We start from the raw sequence: 24378 nt of genomic DNA, 5'->3' as shown, positions 1-24378 counted from the left end.
GGGGGTGGATGGTGAGTGGAGGGATGGGGGGGAGGAGGATGGATGGAGGGGTGGGATGGGTTGTGGCAAGAGATGGATGGAGAAGTGAGACAAGGGATTTGGAGGGCTGGTGGTGGTGAGGAGGGGAGAGAGCAGACACTGGGTGGGGGGTGTGGACTGGGGGCTGACGTGACCACGTTCCTTTCAGAAGCGCAGGCGTTATTGGGAGGCCGAGCCCGAGACTAAGGGCGATGCAGGAGGAGGGGGCATGGAGGAGGGGGCGTGGTGGAGAAGCTGGGGGCCCGGGGAAGGGCCGCTGCTCAAAGACGTCCCAGCACCCAGACCCCGGTGGTCGAGGCAGGGGCCGCGGCATGGGGGCGCTGTCGGGGGTGAGTACCGATGCCTCGGGCACTGAGGCAATGGGGGTGGGGTAACAGGGGACGGGACAGAACCGTGGAGTGGGGGGGGGGGGTTGTTGGAGGAGTGGTGGAAAACGGGATGAGGGGAGGGGGGCGCAGGGGAGAAAACTGGGGATACAGAGATTGAACTGTGGAGGGAAACAAGAGAATGCAGGTCAGAAGTGATCGGAGTAGAATTAGGCCATTCGGCCCTTCAAGTCTAGTCCGCCATTCAATCGTGGCTGATCTATCTCTCCCTCCTAACTCCATTCTCCTGCCTTCTCCCCATAACCTCTGATACCTCTAAGATGGTATCTTGAGCTCAGCGGGCCAGGCAGCATCTCGGGAGAAGAAGGATGGGTGAGGTTTCGGGTCGGGACCTGTCTTCAGACCTGACCAGAAACATCATTCATCCTTTTAATCCAGAGATGCTGCCTGACCCGCTGAGTTACTCCAGCACTCTGTGAAACGTCACCGATCCATGTTCTCCACAGATGCTGCCTGACCCGCTGAGTTACTCCAGCACTCTGAAAAGTCACCGATCCATGTTCTCCACAGATGCTGCCTGACCCGCTGAGTTACTCCAGCACTCTGAAAAGTCACCGATCCATGTTCTCCACAGATGCTGCCCGACCCGCTGACTTACTCCAGCACTCTTTGCCGACCTTCAGTATATACCAGCGTCTGCAGTTCCTTTTGGCATTATCTCTAAACGTAGCTTAAATAAAATAAACAAAACAAGTGATTGGAACATAGAAACATAGAAGATAGGTGTTGGAGTAGGCCATTCGGCCCTTCGAGCCTGCGCCGCCATTCAATATGATCATGGCTGATCATCCAGCTCAGTAACCTGTACCTGCCTTCTCTCCATACCCCCCGATCCCTTTAGCCACAAGGGCCACATCTAACTCCCTCTTAAATATAGCCAATGAACTAAGGTTAATTTTAAATACGAGCAGTACAAATTAGTTTAGGAACGCACAAAAGGTTTTGCGAACATCTGTTATTTTGTTATATAATTATCATATGTATTGTGATACAGTGAAAAACTGTTTCCGTGCTATCCAAGCAATTCATGCTGTACTAGAGTAAAATTAACCCATACAAGGCAAAGTTCAGGTTAAAAAAAGTGCAAAGTCGACTATAAAGTGTGTTGCAAGTTTGGGACTACTCTTAGTTGATGACAGGACCATTCAGTAGCCTGATAGCAACTGCGAAGAAGCTGTTCCTATATCTGAGTCAAAATAGAAACATAAAATTCTTAAAGGATTGGACAGGCTAGATGCAGGGAAAAAAAATCAGATGTTGAGGGAGTCCAGAATCAGACGTCACAGTTTAAGAATAAGGGGTCGGCCATTTAGGACTGAGACGAGGAAAAACCTATTCACCCAGAGAGTTGTGAATCTGTGGAATTCTCTGCCACAGAAGGCAGTAGAGGCCAATTCACTGGATGTTTTCAAGAGAGAGTTAGATTTAGCTCTTCGGGCTAAAGGAATCAAGGGATATGAGGAAAAAGCAAGAACGGGGTACTGATTTTAGATGATCAGCCATGATCATATTGAATGGCGGTGATGGCTCGAAGGTCCAAATGGCCTACTCCTGCACCTATTTTTCTATGTTTCTAAAATGGAAAGCGGGAGGGGGGGGGGGGGGTGGAAGGGGTCGGGGAGGGGTGGGGCCATTTCTAGCACTATCCCGCCTCTCGGTGAGGGGGGGGGGCGGTGGGTACGGTGGGGAATCCCCGGCCCTTCCGGACATCTCTGTTGACCCCGTGCTCTCTCCCCATAGAAGTTGGACCCCTTCTCCCGACCGACCCCTCTCCCACAGGGACTGCTGCAGAAGTACAAACTAGGACGGGACGTCCCGGCGGTGAGTGGTGTTGGTGGGGGGGGGGGGGGGTGACGGGGAAGGAGACACAAGGGGGTAGCGGGGGTGGGTCGAGTGTGGGGAGGGGGGCATCAGTGGAGCACGGAGTGAGGTTTCCTTAGTTCCCACTACCCCTTCTCCCCCCTCCCCCTTCTCTTCTCCCCTCCCCCTTCTCTTCTCCCCCTCCCCCCTTCTACCCCCTCCCCCTTCTCTTCTCCCCCTCCCCCTTAATATACAAGAGACAATAGGTGCAAGAGGAGGCCATTCGGCCCTTTGAGCCTGTACGCACCGCCATTCAATGTGATCATGGCTGATCATTCTCACTCAGTACCCCGTTCCTGCCTTCTCCCCATATCCCCTGACTCCGTTATCCTTAAGAGCTCTATTTAGCTCTCTCTTGAATGCATTCAGAGAATTGGCCTCCACTGCCTTCTGAGGCAGAGAATTCCACAGATTCACAACTCTCTGACTGAAAAAGTTTTTCCTCATCTCCTTTCTAAATGGCCTACCCCTTATTCTTAATCTGTGGCCCCTTGTTCTGGACTCCCTCAACATTAGGAACATGTTTCCTGCCTATAACGTGTCCAACCCCTTAATAATCCGGTACGTTTTGATAAGATCCCCTCTCATCCTTCTAAATTCCAGTGTATACAAGCCTAGTATGAAAGTCCCGCCATTCCGGGAATTAACCTAGTAACCTAGTAAACCTACGCTGCACGCCCTCAATAGCAAGAATATCCTTCCTCAAGTTTGGAGACCAAAACTGCACACAGTAATCCAGGTGCGGTCTCACTAGGGCCCTGTACAACTGCAGAAGGACCTCTTTGCTCCTATACTCAACTCCTCTTGTTATGAAGGCCAACATTCCAACGGCTTTCTTCACTGCCTGCTGTACCTGAATGCTTCCTTTCAGTGACTGATGCACTAGGACACCCAGATCTCGTTGTACGTCCCCTTTTCCTAACTTGACACCATTCAGATAATACTCTGCCTTCCTATTCTTACCACCAAAGTGGATAACCTCAGACTTATCACCTTCCCCTCCCCCTTCTCTCCCTCTCCCTTCTCTCCCTCCCCTTCCCCCTCTCTCAAATCCCTCTCAAAGCCCCTTTTCCCTCTCCCCGCTCCCCCTTCTCCCCCTCCCCTGCTGCCCCTCCCCTTCTCCCCCTCTCAAATATCCCTGCCACCCTCAAATCCCTCTTCCCGCCCCCCCTCTAAAATCCCCCTCTCCCTTCTCCCTCTTCCCCATCTCCCCCTCCCCCCTTCTCCCCCTTCAAATCTCATATTCCCTGATTTCCCTCCGGCCTGCATCCCTGCACTTCCCTCCCCTCCATTCTCCTCCACCCCTCGTTTCCCTTCCACCCACCTCCACTTCCTTCCCCCCTCCCCACTTCTCTCACCCCCCCCTCTTCCTCTTCCCCCCTCTCAACCTCCTCTGCCCTCACCTCAGCTATTTGTACACCGTCGTCTCCCTGTAACCCACACCACAGACCGATCGTTCAGTGAGTGGATATTTCGCATGTTAGTGTAGAGTCGTAGAGCTGAACAGCATGGAAACAGGCCCTTCGGCCCAGCTTGTCCGTGCCGACCAACTTCAGTTCAGTTTAGTTTATTGTTACGTGTACTGAGGCACAGTGAAAAGCTTTTGGTGCGTGCTAACTAGGTGGAAAATACATGATTACAATCGAGCACCACACTGTACTTGCAGTGTATATTAGTATATTTACAGTACAGCAGTGGTCGATAGATTCGTCAATAATACGGGCGTCGGGGGTTTCGGGGAGAAGGCAGGAGAATGGGGTTAGGAGGGAGAGATAGATCAGCCGTGATTGAATGGCGGAGTAGACTTGATGGGCCGAATGGCCTAATTCTGTTCCCATCACTTACGATCTCATGAGCACAAGGGAATAACGTTTAGCGCAAGGTAAAACCAGCCAAGTTCGGGGAGGTGCTGGCATCATGGGCTAGTTTAAATCATTAGGCACAAAGAGGTAAACACAGAGGGACAGGCAGCATCTCTGGAGAGAAGAAACGGGTGACGTTTTGGTTGAGATTCTTCTTCAGACTGAGGGTCTGAAGGCATCACTCAGTCTGAAGAAGGGTCTCGACCCGAAACATCACCCATTCCTTCTCTCCAGAGATGCTGCCAGTCCTGCTGAGTTACTCCGGCATTTTGTGTCCATCATCAGTTTAAATCAGCATCTGCAATTCCTTCCTACAATACATATCGAAACCCACACGGGAAAAAAGCACATTTGCAGATTATGGGACAAAGATATAGAAACATGGAGTGAAATAGGTGCAGGATTGGGCAATTCGGCCCTTCAGGTCGAGACCTTTCTTCAGACGATCCCTTATCAATCATGTATTTATTCACAAAATGCTGGAGTAACTCAGCAGGTCAGGCAGCATCTCAGGAGAGAAGGAATGGGTGACGTTTCGGGTCAGACTGAAGAAGGGTCTCGACCCGAAACGTCACCCATTCCTTCTCTCCTGAGATGCTGCCTGACCTGCTGAGTTACTCCAGCATTTTGTGAGTAAATACCTTCGATTTGTACCAGCATCTGCAGTTATTTTCTTACTCTTTCTTACCTTATCAATCTTGCCTTTCCAGATGCAGATAAATTCCATCAGATGCATTTCCACAACTGATGTTCGGCTCATTGGTGTGTAGTTCCTTGGCTTGCCTTTGCTTGCCTTTGCTGCCCTTCCTAAATAATCGCCCCACATTAGCTACACTCCAATCATCTTGTACTGCACCATCGGTGAGGAAGATACCAACATTTCTGCCAAGGCCATGTTGCTTTCAATCTTCATGATCATACTGTTTCAGAAAACTATTCTGGAATCAATGAAGAAATTTCCTGCTTTACTGACAGGGCCACTAAATCTGGAATCCATTTATATTTCTTAATTCTACCTTTAATCTCCACTCTCTGCTAATATGTGCTTGATAAGTTTTATTCGCCAAGCATACCTCTAATCCTTGTTGTTCTTGGCATTCGTTCACCACCATTTTTCTTCTTCTGTGGATGGGCAGGGGAGGAGTTCAGCTGTCAGGATGAGGCAGTGGAGCGCTGCCGTGGAGGGGGGTGGGGGTGGGTAGGGGCCGTGTCGGCTGTAACCGGGCTTGACTGCTGGTTGCTTCCCCCGTCAGAGCGAGCTGGAGGGCCGCAGGGTGAAGAGCCGGCTGCAGCAGGGGGCCGAGCTGAGCAAACACGCCAGAGGCTGGCAGCGCGATCTGACCTGCTACTGCCAGAGGAGGCAGGGTAAGATCACGCACGCACGCACGTACACACAAACACACGCACAGAGACTGGCAGCTCGATCTGACCTGTTACTGCCAGAGGAGGCAGGGTAAGATCACGCACGCATGCACACACACGCACACACACACGCACACACACACACATACGCACAGAGACTGGCAGCACGATCTGACCTGCTACTGCCAGAGGAGGCAGGGTAAGATCACGCACACATGCACACACACCCACACACACACACACATACGCACAGAGACTGGCAGCTCGATCTGACCTGTTACTGCCAGAGGAGGCAGGGTAAGATCACGCACACATGCACACACACGCACACACACGCACAGAGGCTGGCAGCGTGATCTGACCAGCTACTGTACACACACACACACACGAACACACGCACACACACACACGCACAGAGGCTGGCAGTGCGATCTGACCTGCTACTGCCAGAGGAGGCAGGGTAAGATCACTCACTCATGCACACGCGCACACACACACACGCACAGAGGCTGGCAGTGCGATCTGACCAGCTACTGTACACACACACAAACACACACACACACACGAACACACACACACACACACAGGCTGGCAGCGCGATCTGACCAGCTACTGTACACACGCACACACGAACACACACACGCACATGCACAGTGGCTGGCAGGGCGATCTGTCCAGCTACTGTACACACGCACACACGAACACACACACACACACACACACACACACACACACACACACACACACAGAGGCTGGCAGCGCGATCTGACCTACTGCCAGAGGAGGCAGGGTAAGATCACTCACACTCACGCACGCACACACTCACACTCACCAGCTCACCCCTTCTCTCTGCTCCCCGCCCATCTCCAGGTTCCTGGAAGCGGATGAGGGTGAGGACACGTGTACGATCCTACAGCAGCACATCGCCAGTGTGGTCGACATCACCAGCAGCGCCAAGGTGGGTTGCTATTGAGGGCGTGCAGCGTAGGTTTACTAGGTTAATTCCCGGAATGGTGGGACTTTCATATGTTGAAAGGCTGGAGCGACTAGGCTTGTATACACTGGAATTTAGACGGATGAGAGGAGATCTTATCGAAACGTATAAGATTATTAAGGGATTGGACACGTTAGAGGCAGGAAACATGTTCCCAATGTTGGGGGAATCCAGAACCAGGGGCCACAGTTTAAGAATAAGGGTCGGCCATTTAGAACTGAGATGAGGAAAAAAAATTTCAGTCAGAGATTTGTGAATCTGTGGAATTCTCTGCCTCAGAAGGCAGTGGAGGCCAATTCTCTGAATGCATTCAAAAGAGAGCTGGATAGAGCTCTTAAGGATAGAGGAGTCAGGGGGTATGGGGAGAAGGCAGGTACGGGGTACTGATTGAGAATGATCAGCCATGATCACATTGAATGGCGGTGCTGGCTCGAAGGGCCGAATGGCCTCCTCCTGCACCTATTGTGTATTGTCTCACACCCTTCCACGCGTGTGTGTGTGCGTGTGCCTCTCACACCGTGCTCATGTCCTGCCTTTGCCCGCAGTACTTCAACCTGGACCTGACTCAGTTCGGACCGTACAGAATAAACTACACGCGGAACGGAATGTGAGTGGACGGTGGGGGGGGGGGGGCTGGGTGTTGGGGGAAGGGCGCAGAGTGGGGCCAGCGGTTACTGCCGGGCAATTCCCCAAAGCCGGAATCTCGATAGACAATAGGTGCAGGAGGAGGCCATTCGGCCCTTCGAACCTGCACCGCCATTCAATATGATCATAGAAACATAGAAAATAGGTGCAGGAGTAGGCCATTCGGCCCTTCGAGCCTGTACGCACCGACATTCAATGTGATCATGGCTGATCATTCTCAATCAGCGCCCCATTCCTGCCTTCTCCCCATACCCCCTGACTCCGCTATCCTTAAGAGCTCTATCCAGCTCTCTCTTGAATGCTTTCAGAGAATTGGCCTCCACTGCCTTCTGAGGCAGAGAATTCCACAGATTTACAACTCTCTGACTGAAAAAGTTTTTCCTCATCTCAGTTCTAAATGGCCTACCCCTTATTCTTAATCTGTGGCCCCTTGTTCTGGACTACCCCAACATTGGGAACATGTTTCCTGCCTCTAACGTGTCCAACCCCTTAATAATCTTATACGTTTCAATAAGATCTCCTCTCATCCTTCTAAATTCCAGTGTATACAAGCCTAGTCGCTCCAGTCTTTCAACATATGATAGTCCTGCCATTCCGGGAATTAACCTAGTAAACCTACGCTGCACGCCCTCAATATCAAGAATATTCTTCCTCAAATTTGGAGACCAAAACTGCACACAGTACTCCAGGTGCGGTCTCACCAGGGCCTTGTACAACTGCAGAAGGACCTCTTTGCTCCTATACTCAACTCCTCTTGTTATGAAGGCCAACCTTCCAATGGCTTTCTTCACTGCCTGCTGTACCTGCATGCTTCCTTTCAGTGACTGATGCACTAGGACACCCAGATCTCGTTGTACGTCCCCTGTTCCTAACTTGACACCATTCAGATAATACTCTGCCTTCCTATTCTGACCACCAAAGTGGATAACCTCACACTTATCCACATTAAACTGCATCTGCCATGCATCCGCCCACTCACACAACCTGTCCAAGTTCAGGTTTTCTCCGGGAGCTCCGGTTTCCTCTCACACTCCACAGACGGACGTCCATACGCGGCACGGTGCCAGAGACACGGATTCCCCCCTGACTCTGCCTGCAATCCGTGTGGAGTTTGCACGCTCTCCCTCCCCGTGATCGCCAGGCCCCAGTGCACACTCCATTTTACGCTCTCAACTTTTGTCAGGCTTTGGAGATGCAGCGCGGAAACTGGCCCTTCCCCACCGCGCCCGTGCCGACCGGCGATCACCCCGTACACTAGTCTAGTTTAGAGATACAGCGCGGAAACACAACCCCTTCCCCACCGCGCCCGTGCCGACCGGCGATCACCCCGCACACTAGTCTAGTTTAGAGATGCAGCGCGTAAACTGGCCCTTCCCCACCGCGCCCGTGCCGACCGGCGATCACCCCGCACACTAGTCTAGTTTAGAGATACAGCGCGGAAACTGGCTGGTCTGGGGAGGGGAGGGGGGGTGGGGGGGGGGGGTGGTGAGGGGTGGGAGGGGGGTAGGGTGGTCCGGGAGGGTGGGGTGGGAGGGGGGGTAGGGTGGTCCGGGGGGGAGGAGGGGAAAGGTTGGGTAGGGTGGTCCGGGTGGTAGGGTGGTCGGAGGAGGGGAGGGGGAGGTATGGTGGTCAGGGGGGAGGAGGAAGGGGGGTAGGGTGGTCGGGGGAGGAGGAAGAGGGGGGGTAGGGTAGTCGGGGATGGGGAAGGGGTATATGGTGGTCGGGGGAGGGGAGGAGGGCAGGGGGGGGTAGGGTGGTCCGGGGAGGAAGGGAGTGGGGTGGTCTGGGGGGAGGAGGGGAGGGGTTGGGTCCGGTGGTCCGGGGGCGGGGGGATTAGGGTGTTTGGGGGGTGGGAGGAGGGGAGGGGTTGGGTAGGGTGGCCCGGAGGGGTGGGGGGTACGGTGGTCTGGGGGGAGGGGGGGTAGGATGGTCCGGGGATGGAGTGACAGGTGCTCTTGTCCACTGCAGGGGCCGGAGAGGCAAACTTTGACGGGCTGGAGTGTAACCCGTACCGCAGTAAGAAGCAGCGGCAGGAATGGGAGGTGAAGGCCCTGTTGGAGAAGGTGGGTGTGAGAGGGGGGGAGGAGGTGAGGGGCGGGGGTGGGGGAGGAGGGAAGGCATTGGGAGCGCAGAGCAGGGCGGTCACGGTGGCACAGCGGTAGAGTTGCTGCCTTACAGCGAATGCAGCGCCGGAGATCCGGGTTCCATCCCGACTACGGGCGCTGTCTGTACGGAGTTTGCACGTTCTCCCCGTGACCCGCGTGGGTTTTCTCCGGGTGCTCCATTTTCCTCCCGCTCTCCAAAGACGTGCAGGTTTGTCGGTTAATTGTCTCGGTGTAAATGTAAAGATGGTCCCCAGTAAATGTAAAAGGTGTTACTTCCAGTCTGCTCCCTGGTGGACTCTTCGCAAGTGAAGAGCACAAGATACAAGAGAGGGGTAAGGGGTGGGAGGGGGTGAAATGCTGGGGGACGCGGAAGGGGGAGTGTAGGGGGGGAGACCATGAATGTGGGGTGTGGGGGGCAGTGAGTGGAACAGGGACAGGAGGTGGGGGGGGGGGTGTGTGGGTGGAAGGGAGGTGAACTGGGGAGGGGAGTGTGTGTGCGTGAGGGTGGGGGGGGGTGAAGAAAGGGGTAAACATTGCAACCGGTGGATGAGGTGCGGGGGGGGAGTATTTCTGTGTGTGTGGGGGGGGGTCTGTGTGTGTGTGTAGGGGGGGGGTCTGTGTGTGTGTGGGGGGGGTGTGGGTGGGGTCTCTGTGTGTGTGTGTAGGGGGGGTCTGTGTGTGTGTGTGTGTGAGGTCTGTGTGTGTGTGTGTGTGTGGGGGGGGGTCTGTGTGTCGGGGGGTGGTCTGTGTGTGTCTGGGGGGGGTCTGTATGTGTGTGTGTGGGGGGGTCTGTGTGTCTGTGGGGGGGGTCTGTATGTGTGTGTGGGGTCTGTGTGTGGGGTCTGTATGTGTGTCTGTGGGGGGGGGTCTGTATGTGTGTGTGTGTGGGGGGGGTCTGTATGTGTGTGTGTGTGGGGGGGGTCTGTATGTGTGTGTGTGTGGGGGGGAGCTTGTGTGTGGGGGGGTTTGTGTGTGTGGTCTGTATGTGTGGGGGGTTTGTGTGTGTGTGGGGGGGGGGTGTGTGTGTGTGGGGTGTGTGTGTGTGGGGTCTGTATGTGTGTGTGGGGGGGGGTCTGTATGTGTGTGTGTGGGGGGGGGTCTGTATGTGTGTGTGTGTGGGGGGGAGCTTGTGTGTGGGGGGGTTTGTGTGTGTGGTCTGTATGTGTGGGGGGTTTGTGTGTGTGTGGGGGGGGGGGTGTGTGTGGTCTGTGTGTGTGGGGTCTGTATGTGTGTCTGTGGGGGGGGGTCTGTGTGTGTGTGTGTGGGGGGGGGTCTGTATGTGTGTACCTAAATTAGTGCATCGTATGGGAGGCGCATTCCCAATCTCGTTGTACCCCTGGGTACAATGACAATAAAGATATATTGTATTGTATTGTATTGTATTGTATTGTATGTGTGTGTGTGTGGGGGGGAGCTTGTGTGTGGGGGGGTTTGTGTGTGTGGTCTGTATGTGTGGGGGGTTTGTGTGTGTGTGGGGGGGGGTGTGTGTGTGTGGGGTCTGTGTGTGTGTGTGGGGTCTGTATGTGTGTGTGTGTGGGGGTCTGTGTGTCTGGGGGGTGGACTGTGTGTGTCTGGGGGGGTCTGTATGTGTGTGTGTGTGGGGGGGTCTGTGTGTCTGGGGGGGGGTCTGTATGTGTGTGTGGGGGGGTCTGAGTGTGTGTGGGGGGAGTTGCCCCCCCTGTGGGGTGAGAGGGGAGTGGGGGGGTTCCCCATGTGAGGGTGGGGGTCTCTCTGCGTGTCGCTGACCCTGCCTGTGTTACAGCTGCAGCCGGAGCTGATCTCACTGGAGCCGGAGCGCCTGGGGCAGGTCGACCCCCTCTCCCTGGAACAGAGGCACCGCGACAGGGTGCAGCGCCCGAAACCCTCTCCCCGTCACCCTTCCCCCACCTCTCATGACCCTCTGCCTTCCCCCCCCGCAGGGCTACGACCCCACGGACACGGACAAGTTTGAGCCCCGGCGGCGGATGAAGGGCCGCAGCTCCAGCGGGAACCTGGAGCGCAGGAAGAAGCTGGTGGCCAGCGGCAACCGGAGGGTGAGGGAGGGGGGGGAGAGGGTGAGGGAGGGGGGGGGGAGAAGGAGAGAGGGGATGTGGGGAGGGGAGAGGGGGAAGGAGGGAGGGAGAGGGGGGGAGAGGGTGAGGGGGGTAGAGAGTGAGGGAGGGGGATGGAGGGAGGGAAGGGGAGGGAGGGAGGGGGGATGGGAGAGGGGATGGGGTGGGGAGAGGGTGAGGGTGAGGGAGAGAGGGGATGGGGGTGGGAGGAGGGGGAGGGAGAGGGGATGGGGTGGGGAGAGGGTGAGGGAGAGAGTGGATGGGGGTGGGAGGAGAGGGAGGGGGGAGGGAGAGGGGATGGGGTGGGGAGAGGGTGAGGGAGAGAGGGGATGGGGGTGGGAGGAGAGGGAGGGGGGAGGGAGAGGGGATGAAGTGGAAGAGGGAGCTGGGGGAGAGGGGGTGGGGTAAGGAGTGGGTGAGGGGAAAGAGTGAGGGGAGGGAGGATGAGTGAGGGGAAGCATGGGGAGTGGAGGGTGAGGAGGCGAGGAGGGAAAGGGGAGGGGGATGTGAGGGGAAGTAGGGTGAGCGGGGTGGAGTGAGTGGGGTATGTTGGTGAGGGGAGGGCGGTCACCGTCTCCCCCTCCCCCTGGGGTCTGGGGTTGCCGTCTAACGGACTGCTCTGCCCACAGGACCGGGTGCGGAGGAGCGTGGAGCAGAAAATGAAGGCGCAGAAGCAGCAGAAGATGGCGGCTCCCACCCCTTCCCTCCCTCCCTCAGCCCTCACCCGCTTCCACACGTAACCCCGTACGCAGCTCCCCTCCTCCCGCCACCCCCTGCCCTGTACCCGGGACCCCCGGTCGCGGTCAGCTGCCCCGACGCAGCGGGTAGAGCATACCCCCCCTATTAGGAGAGGATGAGAGTGTGGGATATCACAGAACGAGTGTGTGAACGGGTGATCGATGGGCGGCGTGGACACGATGGGCCGAAGGGCCTGTTTCCATGTTGTATCTCCAAACCTAAACCAGGGTCGGCACAGTGGCGCAGCGGGTAGTGTTGCTGCCTCACAGCACCAAAGACCCAGGTTCAATCCTGACTACGGGTGCTGTCAGTACGGAGTTTGTACCTGTGACCGAGTGGGGTTTCTCCGGGTGCTCCGGTTTCCAACCTGCAGGTTTGTAGGTTAATTTTTTTTCGGTAAAATTACAAATTGTCCCTAGTACGTAGGATAGAATTATTGTACAGGGTGATCGCTGGTCGACACGGACACGGTGGGCCGAATGGCCTGTTTCTGTGCTGTGTCTCTACAACCAAATACTATAAACGAAACATAAAAAGACACAAGGACATAAACCAACTCAGCGGCTCAGGCACAAACTCCGGAGAACATGGATAACTATGTTCTCCACAGACGCTGCCTGACCCACTGAGTTACTCCACCACTGTGTGAAACGTCACCTATCCATGTTCACCACAGATGCTGCCTGACCCACTGAGTTACTCCACCACTCTGTGAAACGTCATCTATCCATGTTCTCCACAGATGCTGCCTGACCCGCTGAGTTACTCCAACACTCTGTGCGGCTTTTTCCTTTTGTAAAACCAGTATCCACGGATCCTTGTGTCTGCTGTTTGAAGAGATCTCTGTACCGTGACGCGGAGACGCGGAGAGAACTCAAACACGGGTTATTTTTAAAGACTTTATTAAACGTCAAGTTAAAGGTGAAGAGTTACAAACGTGAGCGGAGCCACAGCGGGTGATGTGCGCGCCAGCGGGTCGCAGACTGGAGCCTGCGATGTTGTAATGAGGTGTTGCATTTTGTGACGTTGAACAAGGGCAGGACCCACACAGTGAACGGTAGTCCTCTGGGGAGTGTTGTAGAGCAGAGGGATCTAGGAGTTCAGGGGCATGGTTCCTTGAAGGCCGAGTCGCAGGTAGATAAGGCGGTCAAAAAGGCTTTTGGCACATTGGCCTTCATCAGTCAGAGTATTGAGGATGGAAGTTGGGAGGTCATGTTGCAGTTTGGGGATTAAATGGGAGCCGCTCAGCGCCGACCTGTTGTCCACCGGGCTTCTGCCCCACAGCCCCTGTGCCACGCTCCTGATGCCGGTCCCGGGACCAGACCCTTTTACACACCCGGAGCGGAACCGGAGCAGATTATCAGCCACTGCTCTCCATCCCAAGTCCCGAAGAAAGGATAAAGTTTCTCCGTGAATTTATTCCCAGTGAAGGTGTGGAGATGGGACTTGGTGGCCGCGTCGTAAAATGAAACTGTCCCGGACTCGTAACTGAGATAAACTCCCACCCTCCCTGGGAAGGGCGGGGAGATGGGATCCAGGGGAGGTGATTGCAACAAACTCGTCACCCCACCGCCAGATGCTCCAGACTCCAGTCTCCGGGGTCAGTGTGACCTCTACCTTCCTCTCTACAGACTCTGCGGCGACTCCCAGACTCCAGCCCTCACTCCCCGCCACCTCCACCTCCCAGTAATGTCTCCCCGATGTGAATCCCTCCGATCCCAGCACACACAGCCGGTCTGTAAACCTCTTCCCGGTGTCAGGGAGACTCGTCCAGGTCCCGGTCCATCTCACCCGCTTCCGATCCTCAGACACCTCGAGCACCGGGTGCGCTGTTTCCACATCCAGGGTGACGGAGACTGGGGGAAGAAGCAGAGAATCAGAGAGTCCCGGCGGGTCGGGGGGAGACTCGGGCAGCTCGGCCCCGGGACCGGACTCCCGTCTCCGGGGTCAGTGTATCCAGGTAAAAGGTTTTGTAGTAAGATGACCCTGAACAATACACGAAGTATATGTGTTCTCCGCAATGCTGACAGGGATACCAAAAGAGAATTCGATATAACGTTTGAGGCTGGTTTTTATAGAGCGAATGCCAGACAGCTGCGGCAGGGCTTGAATACCATCACAGTTTAGAAGCTGGTCGCTGCATCTCCACTGGATAAACTGCTCTGAACAAGCCAATAAAGTTTCGCCATGACGCGTCCCCCCGTCATCTATTGGTCTTTCTAAAACATACCGGCGGCAGAGATCATGGAGTCATAGAGTCATTCAGCTCGGAAGCATTCTCTGCAGTCCAACTCCTCCATATCGGGCAAGATGCCATGTCTAAACTACTCAAATTTGCCCACGTTTAACTCCAAAGCTCTAAAGTTTTCCTATCCCCCTATCTGACCAAGTGGCATTTAACTTGCCCTATTGCATCTACCTCAACAATTTTCTCGAGAACTCGTTCTCTGTAACCACGGCCATCTGTGAAAAGGTTGGTCCACCCCCTCGTCATAATTCACATTACATCATAATTCACTCTTGCCTTGATCCTAACATCTCCAGTAATTAAGTCGCTACCATGCTTAATAGACTTTGCATATACAGTATTTATGCACTTCATAATTTTATAAACCTTTATGTTCAGCCTGAAGTATTTTGCGCTCCAAGGAATAAAGACCTAACCTGCCCAATCTATCCCTGTAGCCCAGGCCCTCTAGTTCCGGCAATATCCTCGTAAATCTTCTCTACATTTTTCAACATTATGACATATTTGACTCAGGTAAATTCTCGGAAAACGGCCGGTAAATTTCCGGCAATCGGCCAAATGTAGTCCCTGGCCGAGTTTTGAAATCGTGCGCCAATCCATGGGCCACGCTGTTGGCCGAGATATCCAACCTCTCGCCACTGAATATCGCCATCTGCAGTCCCCACCTTCTTCAAGAAAGTGTCCATCTTTCCATTTCCCAAAAGATTAGATAACTTACTTCAATAATTACCACCCAGTAGTTTACCAAGTTCTACACGTCGCACTTTGAGACATTCCTTGTCCCATTTCCCCTGTTCATCTTGAACCTGATGTGATCTTCGATAAGCCCCTTCACTATCACCTACACGAGCGATCTAGCATCGTCAGCAAACGTGCTAGCAATTTAAAAAGTATTGTGAGCTAAATCTTTAACATAGATGAAAAACGACAGTGGGCCCATCATCAATCCCCGTTGTGCACTTGGCCCGCCAGCGGCTCTTTTTCCTGAGAAGACTGAGGAAGTTTGGCATGAACGCCAGCATCCCCACAAACCTCTACAGATGCACCATCCACAGCCTGCTGACGGGCTGCATTACAGTCTGGTACGGGAACTGTTCTGCCCACAGACACAAATCACTACAGAGAGTGGTGAAGACGGCACAGCACATCACTGGCAACTGTCTCCCGGCCATTCAGGACATTTTCTACTGGCGGTGCCTGCGGAAGGCACACAGCATCATCAAGGACCACAGGCTGCTCTCCTCGTTACCGTCAGGCAGACGATACAGGAGTATGGCTGCGCGTACCACCAGACTTAAGAACAGTTTCTACCATCAGGCCATCAGGTTTCTGAACTCATAAACACATTTCACATCATATATGCTGATTATTTTAATATTCTCTTTTTACCTTACTAATGTCATTTTTTATTCTTAATTAAAAAATATCCTTGGAATATTACTGCTGAGGTGACCCGTTGTTTTGTCAAATACATTTCGTTGTATCGTTGACCCTGTGCCAACCTACATATGACGAATAAATCTTTAATTTAATTTAATTTAAAAGGACGTCAATCTGAGCATTTATCTTCAACTGCCACCGTCTTTCCACTTTCACCAAGCCAAGGTACGACATTACCTGATTGTTCCGCCGAGCTTCGGGTCAGTGGTACCGCTCAAGATATTGATCAATTGAACTAGAGGAACAAGATGGACCACTCTGTTGAAATCGCCTATACTGAAGTGTAGAAGGCAAAGGAGCCATGTCAGTGGGAAAAACCCGCAGTTCTTTATGCCTCTCGCAATGCAATCAGTGTTTTGGGGAACAGTATGTGTGGTTATACTATTAAAATGCAGAATATATCTCATCTACCAATTCACAGATTTTTGTTATTTTTCTTTTTTTTTTAATGTTTCTGCAAGTTTCTGCCTACTAAAACGGCGCCTTGACGTACTACGGTTTTAAGAGTCTAGTTGTCTATCTTATTCCTTTAGTATCTTTGGTATTGATTGAGGGGACGCCAGGTCTGCAGATACTGTAATCTTGAACAACGTACAAAGCGCTGGAGGATGTCAGCGCGTCAAGTGAGATCTGCGGAGGAAATGAACAAACGGCGGTTCGGACTGGCACCCGTCTGGGAATAATGCAGAAGAGAGAAGGAAGGTCCAGGGCCGAACCATTGTCTGCCCATTTCCTTCACACATGTTGCCGGAGATACTGTGTAACCCCGTGCACTTTTAGTTTTTATTGATGGCGGGGTCGAGCATGTGACAATGTTATTGAATGCCTGGGATATGTTGGCATGATATGAGAGATGGTCGTTTGCGAGCACTTCATTCCCCCAATGTCTCTTCCCATCTATCAGCCCATGTCTGAATTTAGCCGAGATGGTGCTGTAAGTACACATGTATTTTTTTATACACAGAGGCTTCTAAAGTGCATTCATCAGCAAACATTAATATATCTGATCCAATGAAAGAAGGAAGGACGTTGCCAAACTGTTGAAAAAGGTTGGACCTATGGAAATGCAATGCGAAATGCGTGTCGCGATGCCCTGAGTTATGACATTGATCTTTGACAACTCCGCCGTCTTTCTGTATGCCATTTGTACCCAACCACAGCCCTAATATGACCTCGATCTCCATTACCTTCGGTATTACCAGACTAATCTACTGGGTCTTAACCAGCTCTGATGTCGCAGACACTCTTACCTCATCTCTGGGTTTCAGCGTTTTGGTTCGTGTTTCAAAAGAGTGACGTTGAGGTATGGACCGGAGTGTTCGGTCCATCCTCGACAATCCTGGAAGAAAGCGAATGAATGGTTCTGAGAGCACAGCCGCCACAGAGGGAGTGATCGGCCGCTGTCAGTCCATTCTTGGACAGTCTGGACCGAGTGATTCGTTCCTGGCATCCCTGCTGTATGACTGGGAGTTATTGAACTGTCGGTCTTTTACCGGATAACTCTGTTACGTGAGCGTATCCTGAGAGCCCAGTGTGTCAAAGAGTAGATAGTTTATACCTGACTGTCCCTCTTTCGGTCGGTTCCGGTAATTGGGGAACCACGAAACCCGTTAGCCGCACCATGACCAGTCGGTGCTTCCAATACAAGCGTTGTAAGCCTGCGAGCCAGGAACTGACTCATTCACCAATTCCAATGTCAAATGCCAAAAGAGTTTAATTGTAATACTGGACCAAGTGGACCCGTTGGGCCCAAACCACTCCTGCATTAGTTTAGCACCTTCTCCTCCCCCACTCCCCCTCCATTCTTCTCCTCTCCTGTCCCCCACTACCCCGCCCTCCATCCTCGCCCGCCCTCCCTCCACCTTCCCTCCTCCCTCCCTCCTCCCTCCCTCCTCCCTCCCTCCTCCCTCCCTCCTCCCTCCCTCCTCCCTCCCTCCTCCCTCCCTCCTCCCTCCCTCCCTCCTCCCTCCCTCCTCCATCCCTCCTCCCTCCTCCCTCCCTCCTCCCTCCCTCCCTCCTCCCTCCCTCCTCCCTCCCTCCCTCCTCCCTCCCTCCTCCCTCCCTCCTCCCTCCCTCTTCCCTCCCTCCTCCCTCCCTCCTCCCTCCCTCCTCCTCCTCCCTCCTCCCTCCCTCCAAACCGCCCACCTTTTGACTCCTCCTTGCCCTCCCCACCACTTCATCCCCCTCAACCCCCTCATCCTTCCTCCTCCCCGCTCCCTCCCTCCCTCCCTCTCCCTCCCTAGGAGATAGATTTAAACTTTAAAATGTGAACAACTTAAGATATATAAAACCGATTTCAATGAAACTTCTTCCGTTAGGACCATGTGTACTCGGAGGTGTGTACTAGAAGGTGTACTCGGCCTAAAATTGTCACGCTAACTTTTACCGTTTTGGCTGTATTTTAGGAACAAAAAAAACAAACAAACAAAGGAGAGTTTTAGTATTGAGATGTGCTGGAAAATAAAATGAAATTCTTACTTGCAACCGCACAGCAATTATGTAAACTTAGGGTGTTCCTCTGTAAACACCCTCAGAAACAACAAAAAAGAAAAAGACAAACAGTTAATAATAGTGTAAGAACAACTCAACGCTCCATCATTCACAGATTCCGTTACACCCTCCGATTTAGAGGAATATACCGGCACGTTAACGCTGACCGGCCTCATCATTCTGTTCCCCATCTTTATATTCTCCTTGCAGGTGCGCAAGATATTATGTGTCCTGGGGAGATGAGAGGGGAGGAGACGAGCGGAGAGGGGAGGAGAGGAGAGGAGAGGAAAGGAGATGGGAGCGGATAGAAGGAGACGAGGGGAGAAAGAGGAGAGGGGAGGAGAGGAGTGGAGTGGAGAGGAGAGGGCAGGAGAGGAGAGGAGAGAAGGGAGGGTGAGGGGATGGGAGGAGACGAGAGGAGAGGGGAGGTGGGAGGAGAGGGCAGGAGACGAGAGGAGAGGGGAGTAGGGGAGGAGACGAGAGCGGGGAGCGGAGTTCAGTTCCGTTTATTGTCACTTGTATCAAGCTACAGTGAAAAGCTTTTTTGTTGAGTGCCATTCAGTCAGCAGAAATACTCTACATGATTACAATCGAGTCGTCCACAGTGGACAGATACAGGATAAAGGGAATAACGTTTAGTGAAGAAATGTTGTGAAGAAATGTAAGTGTGGCTGTAGATCTTCTGTGGCGAGCAAGCAAATCGTCGCCTGGGTTGGTTACCGACGTGGAAACTCATCCTTCCCTCTCTCACTCCCACCTCTCTCTCCCCCTCTCTCTCCCCCCCCTCCCTCTCTCTCCCCCCCTCCCTCTCTCTCCCCCACCTCTCTCTCCCCCTCTCTCCCCCCTCTCTCTCCCCCTCTCTCTCTTCCGCCTCTCTCTACCCCCACTCTCTCCCCCTCTCCCTCTCTCCCTCTCTCTCTCCCCCTCTCTACCCCCTCTCTCTCCCCCCTCTCTCTCTCCCCCTCTCTCTCTACCCCTCTCTCTCTCCCCCTCCCCATCTCCCCCTCTCTCTCTACCCTCTCTCTCCCCCTCTCTCTCTGTCCCTCTCTCTCTCCCCCCTCTCTCTTCCCCCTTTCTCTCCCCCCTCTTGTCTGCACATTAAACAGAGACTGCCATCCCACACACGGTGCTCTTCCACCTCAATTATTCACCAGGAATGCCGCACTTTACCGAAGATAGACACACACACACACACACACACACGGAGCTGGAGTAACTCAGCGGGTCAGGCAGCATCTGTGGAGAACATGGATAGGTGACGTTTCATAGAGTGCTGCGGTAACTCAGCGGTCAGGCAGCGTCTGTGGAGAACGTAAACAGGCAACGACCAAGAAGCTAATGAGAAGATAGCGATAGGAGTAGAATTAGGCCATTCGGCCCATTAAGTCCACTCCGCCATTCAATCACGGCTGATCTATCTCTCCCTCCTAACCCCATTCTCCTGCCTTCTCCCGCTAAACGCCTGGCACCCGTACTAATCAAGAATTGTCCATCTCTGCCTTAAATATATCCACTGACTTGTCCTCCACAGCCGTCTGTGGAAAATAATCTAACAGATTCGCCACCCTCTGGCTGAAGAAATTCCTCCTCATCTGCTTCCTGAAGGAACGTCCTTTAATTCTGAGGCTGTGCCCTCTGATCCTAGACTCTCCCGCTAGTGGAAACATCCTCTCCACATCACTCTATCCGGGCCGCTCACTGTTCGGTAAAGTTTCAATGAGGTCCCCCCTCGTTCTTCTAAACTTCAGGGAGTACAGGCCCAGTGCCGACAAACGCTCATTGTAGGGTAACCCACTCATTCCTGGGATCGTTCTTGTAAACCTCTGGACCCTCTGCAGAGCCAGCACATCCTTCCTCACATATGGGGCCCAAAACTGCTCACATACTCAAATGCGGCCGGACCAGAGGCTTACATCCTGCGTTTGTATCAAGCCCTCTTGAAATAAATGCTATTAAATGAGAGGAATCATTCGGGTAGATGCACAGAGTCTCTTGCCCAGAGTAGGGGAATCGAGAACCAGAGGACATGGGTTTAAGGTGAGGGGAGAAAGATTTATTAGGAATCCGAGGGGCAACTTTTCCACACAGAGGGTGGTGGGTGTATGGAACGAGCTGCTGGAGAAGGAAGTCGAGGCATGGACTATCACAACGTTTAAGAGACACTTGGACGGGTACATGGATAGGACAGGTTTGGAGGGATATGGACCTAACGCGGGCAGGTGGGACTAGTGTAGATGGGGCATGTTGGTCGGTGTGGGCAAATTGGGGGGAAGGAAGGGCCTGTTTCCACGCTGCATCACTCTGTGACTCTAAATTCTAACTCCGTGCAGTAGTCTGATTGTGGAGAGGAATAAACTGTTCCTGATAAACTCCAGAACTCCCCGAAAGTGGCAACACAAGTAGGACAGAGCGGAGAAGAAGGCGTCTAGTCCGCTTGACTTCATCTGCGGGGCATCGAGTTCAAGAGCCGGGACGTCAAGATGAGTCTCCCCAGGACTTTGGTCAGGGTGCATTTGGAGTATTGCGTGCAGTTCTGGTCGTCCCCATTACAGGAAGGATGTGGGGGCTTTGGAGAGGACGAGGGGTATAGGGCCGGAGTGGAGGGGGGGGTCACACAGACGGGGAGAGGGAGGGGGTGTAGGGGCCGGGGGGTCACAGAGAAGGGGTAATGAGGCGGTAGGGGAGGGGGTCACAAAGAGGGGGGGGAGGGGCCGGTGGGGATGGATCACAAAAGACTGGTGTTGGAAACACTTTCTCCCCTCCCAGGGAAGAGGCACAGGGACAGCTGTTACATCCCATGGCGGCTACCGTTCTAACTGCACTGCCCAAGAATGGCGTTGGAGAGAGAAGTGGGGGCGAGCAAGAGGAGAGTTGGGGAAGAGAGAGAGAGACAGATAGGGAGAGATAGCTGAGAAGACGAAAGGGGAAGAGATGGAGGGAGAGTGAACTATCAAAGGGAGAGTGGGAAGATGAAGAGGGAGGGGAGTTCAGAGCGAGTGTGTTGGAAAAAAGGGAGAGAGGGAAGCGTGAGATAGATAGAGAGAAACTGAGGGAGAGATGCAGTGAGAGTGAGAGGGAGGGAGGGGTAAGGGGTGAAAGGTTGACAGAGACAGAGGCGCAGAGAGAGAGAGAATAGGGAGGGTAGGAGAGAGTGTCACAGTTCAAATTGAGGACAGCAGTAAGGATGGAGGGAGAGAGAAAGGGAGGAGGGAGATGTGCCGCAACATTCGCTGTTTTATTTGGGTTTCGGACAATTCTGAAGCCGCAATGTTAATGTTCTCTGAGTGTCGTGAGTCTTTGGGTCGTTCCTCCTCAGAGGTGACGAAGGCAGAGAATGTTATTGTCCCGGCGCAAAATCAGACCCACTGCAGGCAAGCAAGGAGTGAATGGTTACCAGCCTCGCCGGAAGTGTGGGGGTGAGGTTGCAATCAGTTAAGCCGCGATCATATTGAGTGGTGAAGCAGAGTAGAACGGCCATTTCAGTGCGAGGTGATCTGTTGAACTAATTCCTCAACCTGTGGACAAACGTCGCCCACTCCACCTTCAAACTGGGCACCAGAAGCCATGAGAGGGTCCCTAGAATTGGGATTGCCTAGTGAGTGAAACGGATTGAAGGAAATCAGACAAACAACATGAGGCGGAGAGTTGGACCTGATGGAGTTTGAAACAATATCCCCTTTGCTGGGACAATGCCGCTCCCAATTTCCATCCCTCAGTATCGCCACAATTCCCAGTCTTTGGAGTTTCTCAATCAATTCCCTGAATAACTCACGACCTGTCTCAGTAGGGATTTCACTTGGCTGATGTCATCTGTTTGCGAATATTTTCAAAAGCTCTTTTTTTACCTCTGTTGAAACTTCACTGTCCCGGTGGAGACGGAACATGGTATAAAATATCCGGGAATGTTCTGCCCAGCATTTAATTCCAAGAGATTACCGATAGCTCACGGGGACACGTCGCTGGGCAGAGAAAATGGGGGAATTGTGGGACAGATATGCCAGTGTAGAGAAAATCTTGTACGTGATCATTGCTGCCGTTGGAGTCCCTGGTAAGTGAACAGAACAATTCAAGATTTATAACTCCGTCTGTTAACCAGTGTTGACCTGATTCTGATCGTGTTACAAGATTCCCAACTAATGATCGTTGTACAAGAATATGTGAAGTATATCAATCCTCTCAGTGAAATATCTTTGAATTAACGCTGTGATTTTTCTCATTTTCAGGCAGCCGAAACTAACCCTCTTTTTCTCCCACTGCCGGGACCCACTAGAATGTTGTTCTTGCCTTCAGTGGGACCTTGCCCAGAGTTGTCCCAGTGCTCGGGACAGGCAGCTCTCCGGGACGGTGTGACTGGGAGGGGTTTACATTGTGAAGTTCACTGTGTCTGAGTTATTGATCAGAGTGAACACCCGCTCCTGTGGACACGTCTCACTGTGGAGTCTGTCACAGTCGGGATTCAACCCGTCTGTTGGTCAATAATTGGATCGATCTCCTGAACCGGTGGCCGCGGATCTACCGGCGTGTGGTGTTACCGAACTGAACTCAGTGTGGAATGAATCCATTAACGGAGCCACTCTGGGCTGCCGGATACTAAGTTGTGCCTGATTCCTTCTGGAACCCTCCTCGTCCCCATCAGATGCCGAGTTCCCAGAGCCCCGGTTAAAACGCGGCCGGTCACGGTTAAGTCTGTGAAACCGACCCCATCAGAGACTGTGAGCGGGGTTAACTGTAGACAGGACCATTCCGCCTATTGTAGCGGGCGGCTGCTCGTTCCCTCCCCGCCTTTACCCCCGCCCGTCGCCTTATCTCCTCTCCCCTGAAGCAGGCAGGTCGGGCACAGTCGGAGCCGGGTCTGACATTGTTAAACCTGCAGCCGCGCATCGACTCCAACACTGCTGATCTCCAGCTGAAAGTGGAGCCGGTGTTCAGCCCCGGAGACCGTGTTCAGTAATGCCCAGTGTCCGTCCACTTCTCTTTCCGCAGTGAATTTAGTGGCGATTGTGACCCTGTCCCGGGGAAAGTGCGGCTCTCCACCTGCACCACTCGCTACCTGGTGGCCCATGGCAGCGGCCGATCTACTCACACTGATCACCGAGGTCATTTTGTATCAGATCCGATACCATTACTTTTATTGGAGTTTCCTGTCCATCACCCCTGTGTGCAGTGTTAACCTTGTACTGAGGACTGTAGCTACAGACTGTTCTGTCTGGTTCACCGTCACTTTCACCTTTGATCGCTTTGTCGCCATTTGTTGCCAGAAGCTGAAAACTAAATATTGCACCGGGAAAACTGCGGCTGCGGTTCTCGCAGTTCTCGCAACAGCCGGCGTTCTGCTGTGTCTGAAAAACGTTCCCCGCTACTTCACAGTGGAACCCTGGAGAATCATCGACAATGTCCCGTGGGGCTGTGACATGGTGGACAGTGTTTACACTGACCCCGGGTGGGTGGCATTTGACTGGATCGACACGGTTTTAACTCCGCTCCTCCCTTTCGCTATGATCCTGCTGCTCAACGCTCTGACAGTCCGGCACATTCTAGTGGCCAGTCGGGTCCGTCAGGGGCTGAGGGGTGAGAGCAAGGGGGAGAAGCGCAGTGACCCGGAGATGGAGAGCAGGAGGAGGTCTGTGGTTTTACTCTTCACCATCTCCGGCAGCTTCATCCTCCTGTGGCTGACGGTGGTTGTAGAATTCGTCTATTATCAGATCACAGGGATTGGGACTGATATGAATGATTCTCAACGGATCTTTAGCAGCGTCGGGTATTTGCTGAGGAATCTCAGCTGCTGCACCAACACATTTATTTACGCGGTGACCCAGTCCAAGTTCAGGGAGCAGGTGAAGAGCGCGGTGAAATATCCGCTCACCTCAGCGCTGCGGCTCATTAATAAACCCCCGCCCTGAGCGCATCCCAGAGGGCGGCCGCAGTCTCTCCGCTCCGGGCTCCGGCTCCTCACATTCACCGCCGCATCTTCCAGCTGTCAGTCCCGGGCGGATGATCCCATCGCCGGCCCCGCTCCAGGACCCCCAGCCCCTCACATTCACCCAATCAAAGACGCAGATTAAGCAGAAAAAATAACACCATTGCCTGTCATATATATTGATCATTTTTAATGACAGTCCCTGATCATTGAAGTGTTTATTTCAGTTTCTACCTCCTCA

At 53.3% G+C, this 24378-nt stretch overlaps 1 protein-coding gene across 6 annotated transcripts in view; it reads left to right on the top strand.

Moving 5' to 3' along the window:
- The first annotated feature begins 255 nt into the window (after positions 1-255).
- The window catches only part of LOC144611259 (uncharacterized), a 51250-nt gene continuing 27127 nt past the window's right edge, over positions 256-24378 (top strand). The window contains exons 1-7 of one of the 6 annotated variants that reach the window (XM_078430301.1): positions 289-368; positions 2166-2246; positions 5401-5512; positions 6380-6467; positions 7049-7110; positions 9117-9211; positions 11173-11213. In XM_078430301.1, coding sequence (XP_078286427.1) covers positions 351-368; positions 2166-2246; positions 5401-5512; positions 6380-6467; positions 7049-7067 — 318 coding nt within the window. In that variant the 5' untranslated portion in view covers positions 289-350 and the 3' untranslated portion in view covers positions 7068-7110; positions 9117-9211; positions 11173-11213. Of the gene's footprint in view, positions 369-2165; positions 2247-5400; positions 5513-6379; positions 6468-7048; positions 7111-9116; positions 9212-11015; positions 11048-11172; positions 11287-11933; positions 12045-24378 lie in introns of those variants that run through there. The other 5 variants (XM_078430302.1, XM_078430298.1, XM_078430300.1 and 2 more) reach the window with 5 other exon arrangements.

This window comes from Rhinoraja longicauda, chromosome 39, assembly GCF_053455715.1.
Source record: "Rhinoraja longicauda isolate Sanriku21f chromosome 39, sRhiLon1.1, whole genome shotgun sequence".
Classification (NCBI taxonomy): Eukaryota; Metazoa; Chordata; class Chondrichthyes; order Rajiformes; family Arhynchobatidae; genus Rhinoraja; species Rhinoraja longicauda.
Note: the sequence above shows the minus strand (reverse complement) of the source record. Positions and strands in the feature narration are given on the sequence as shown.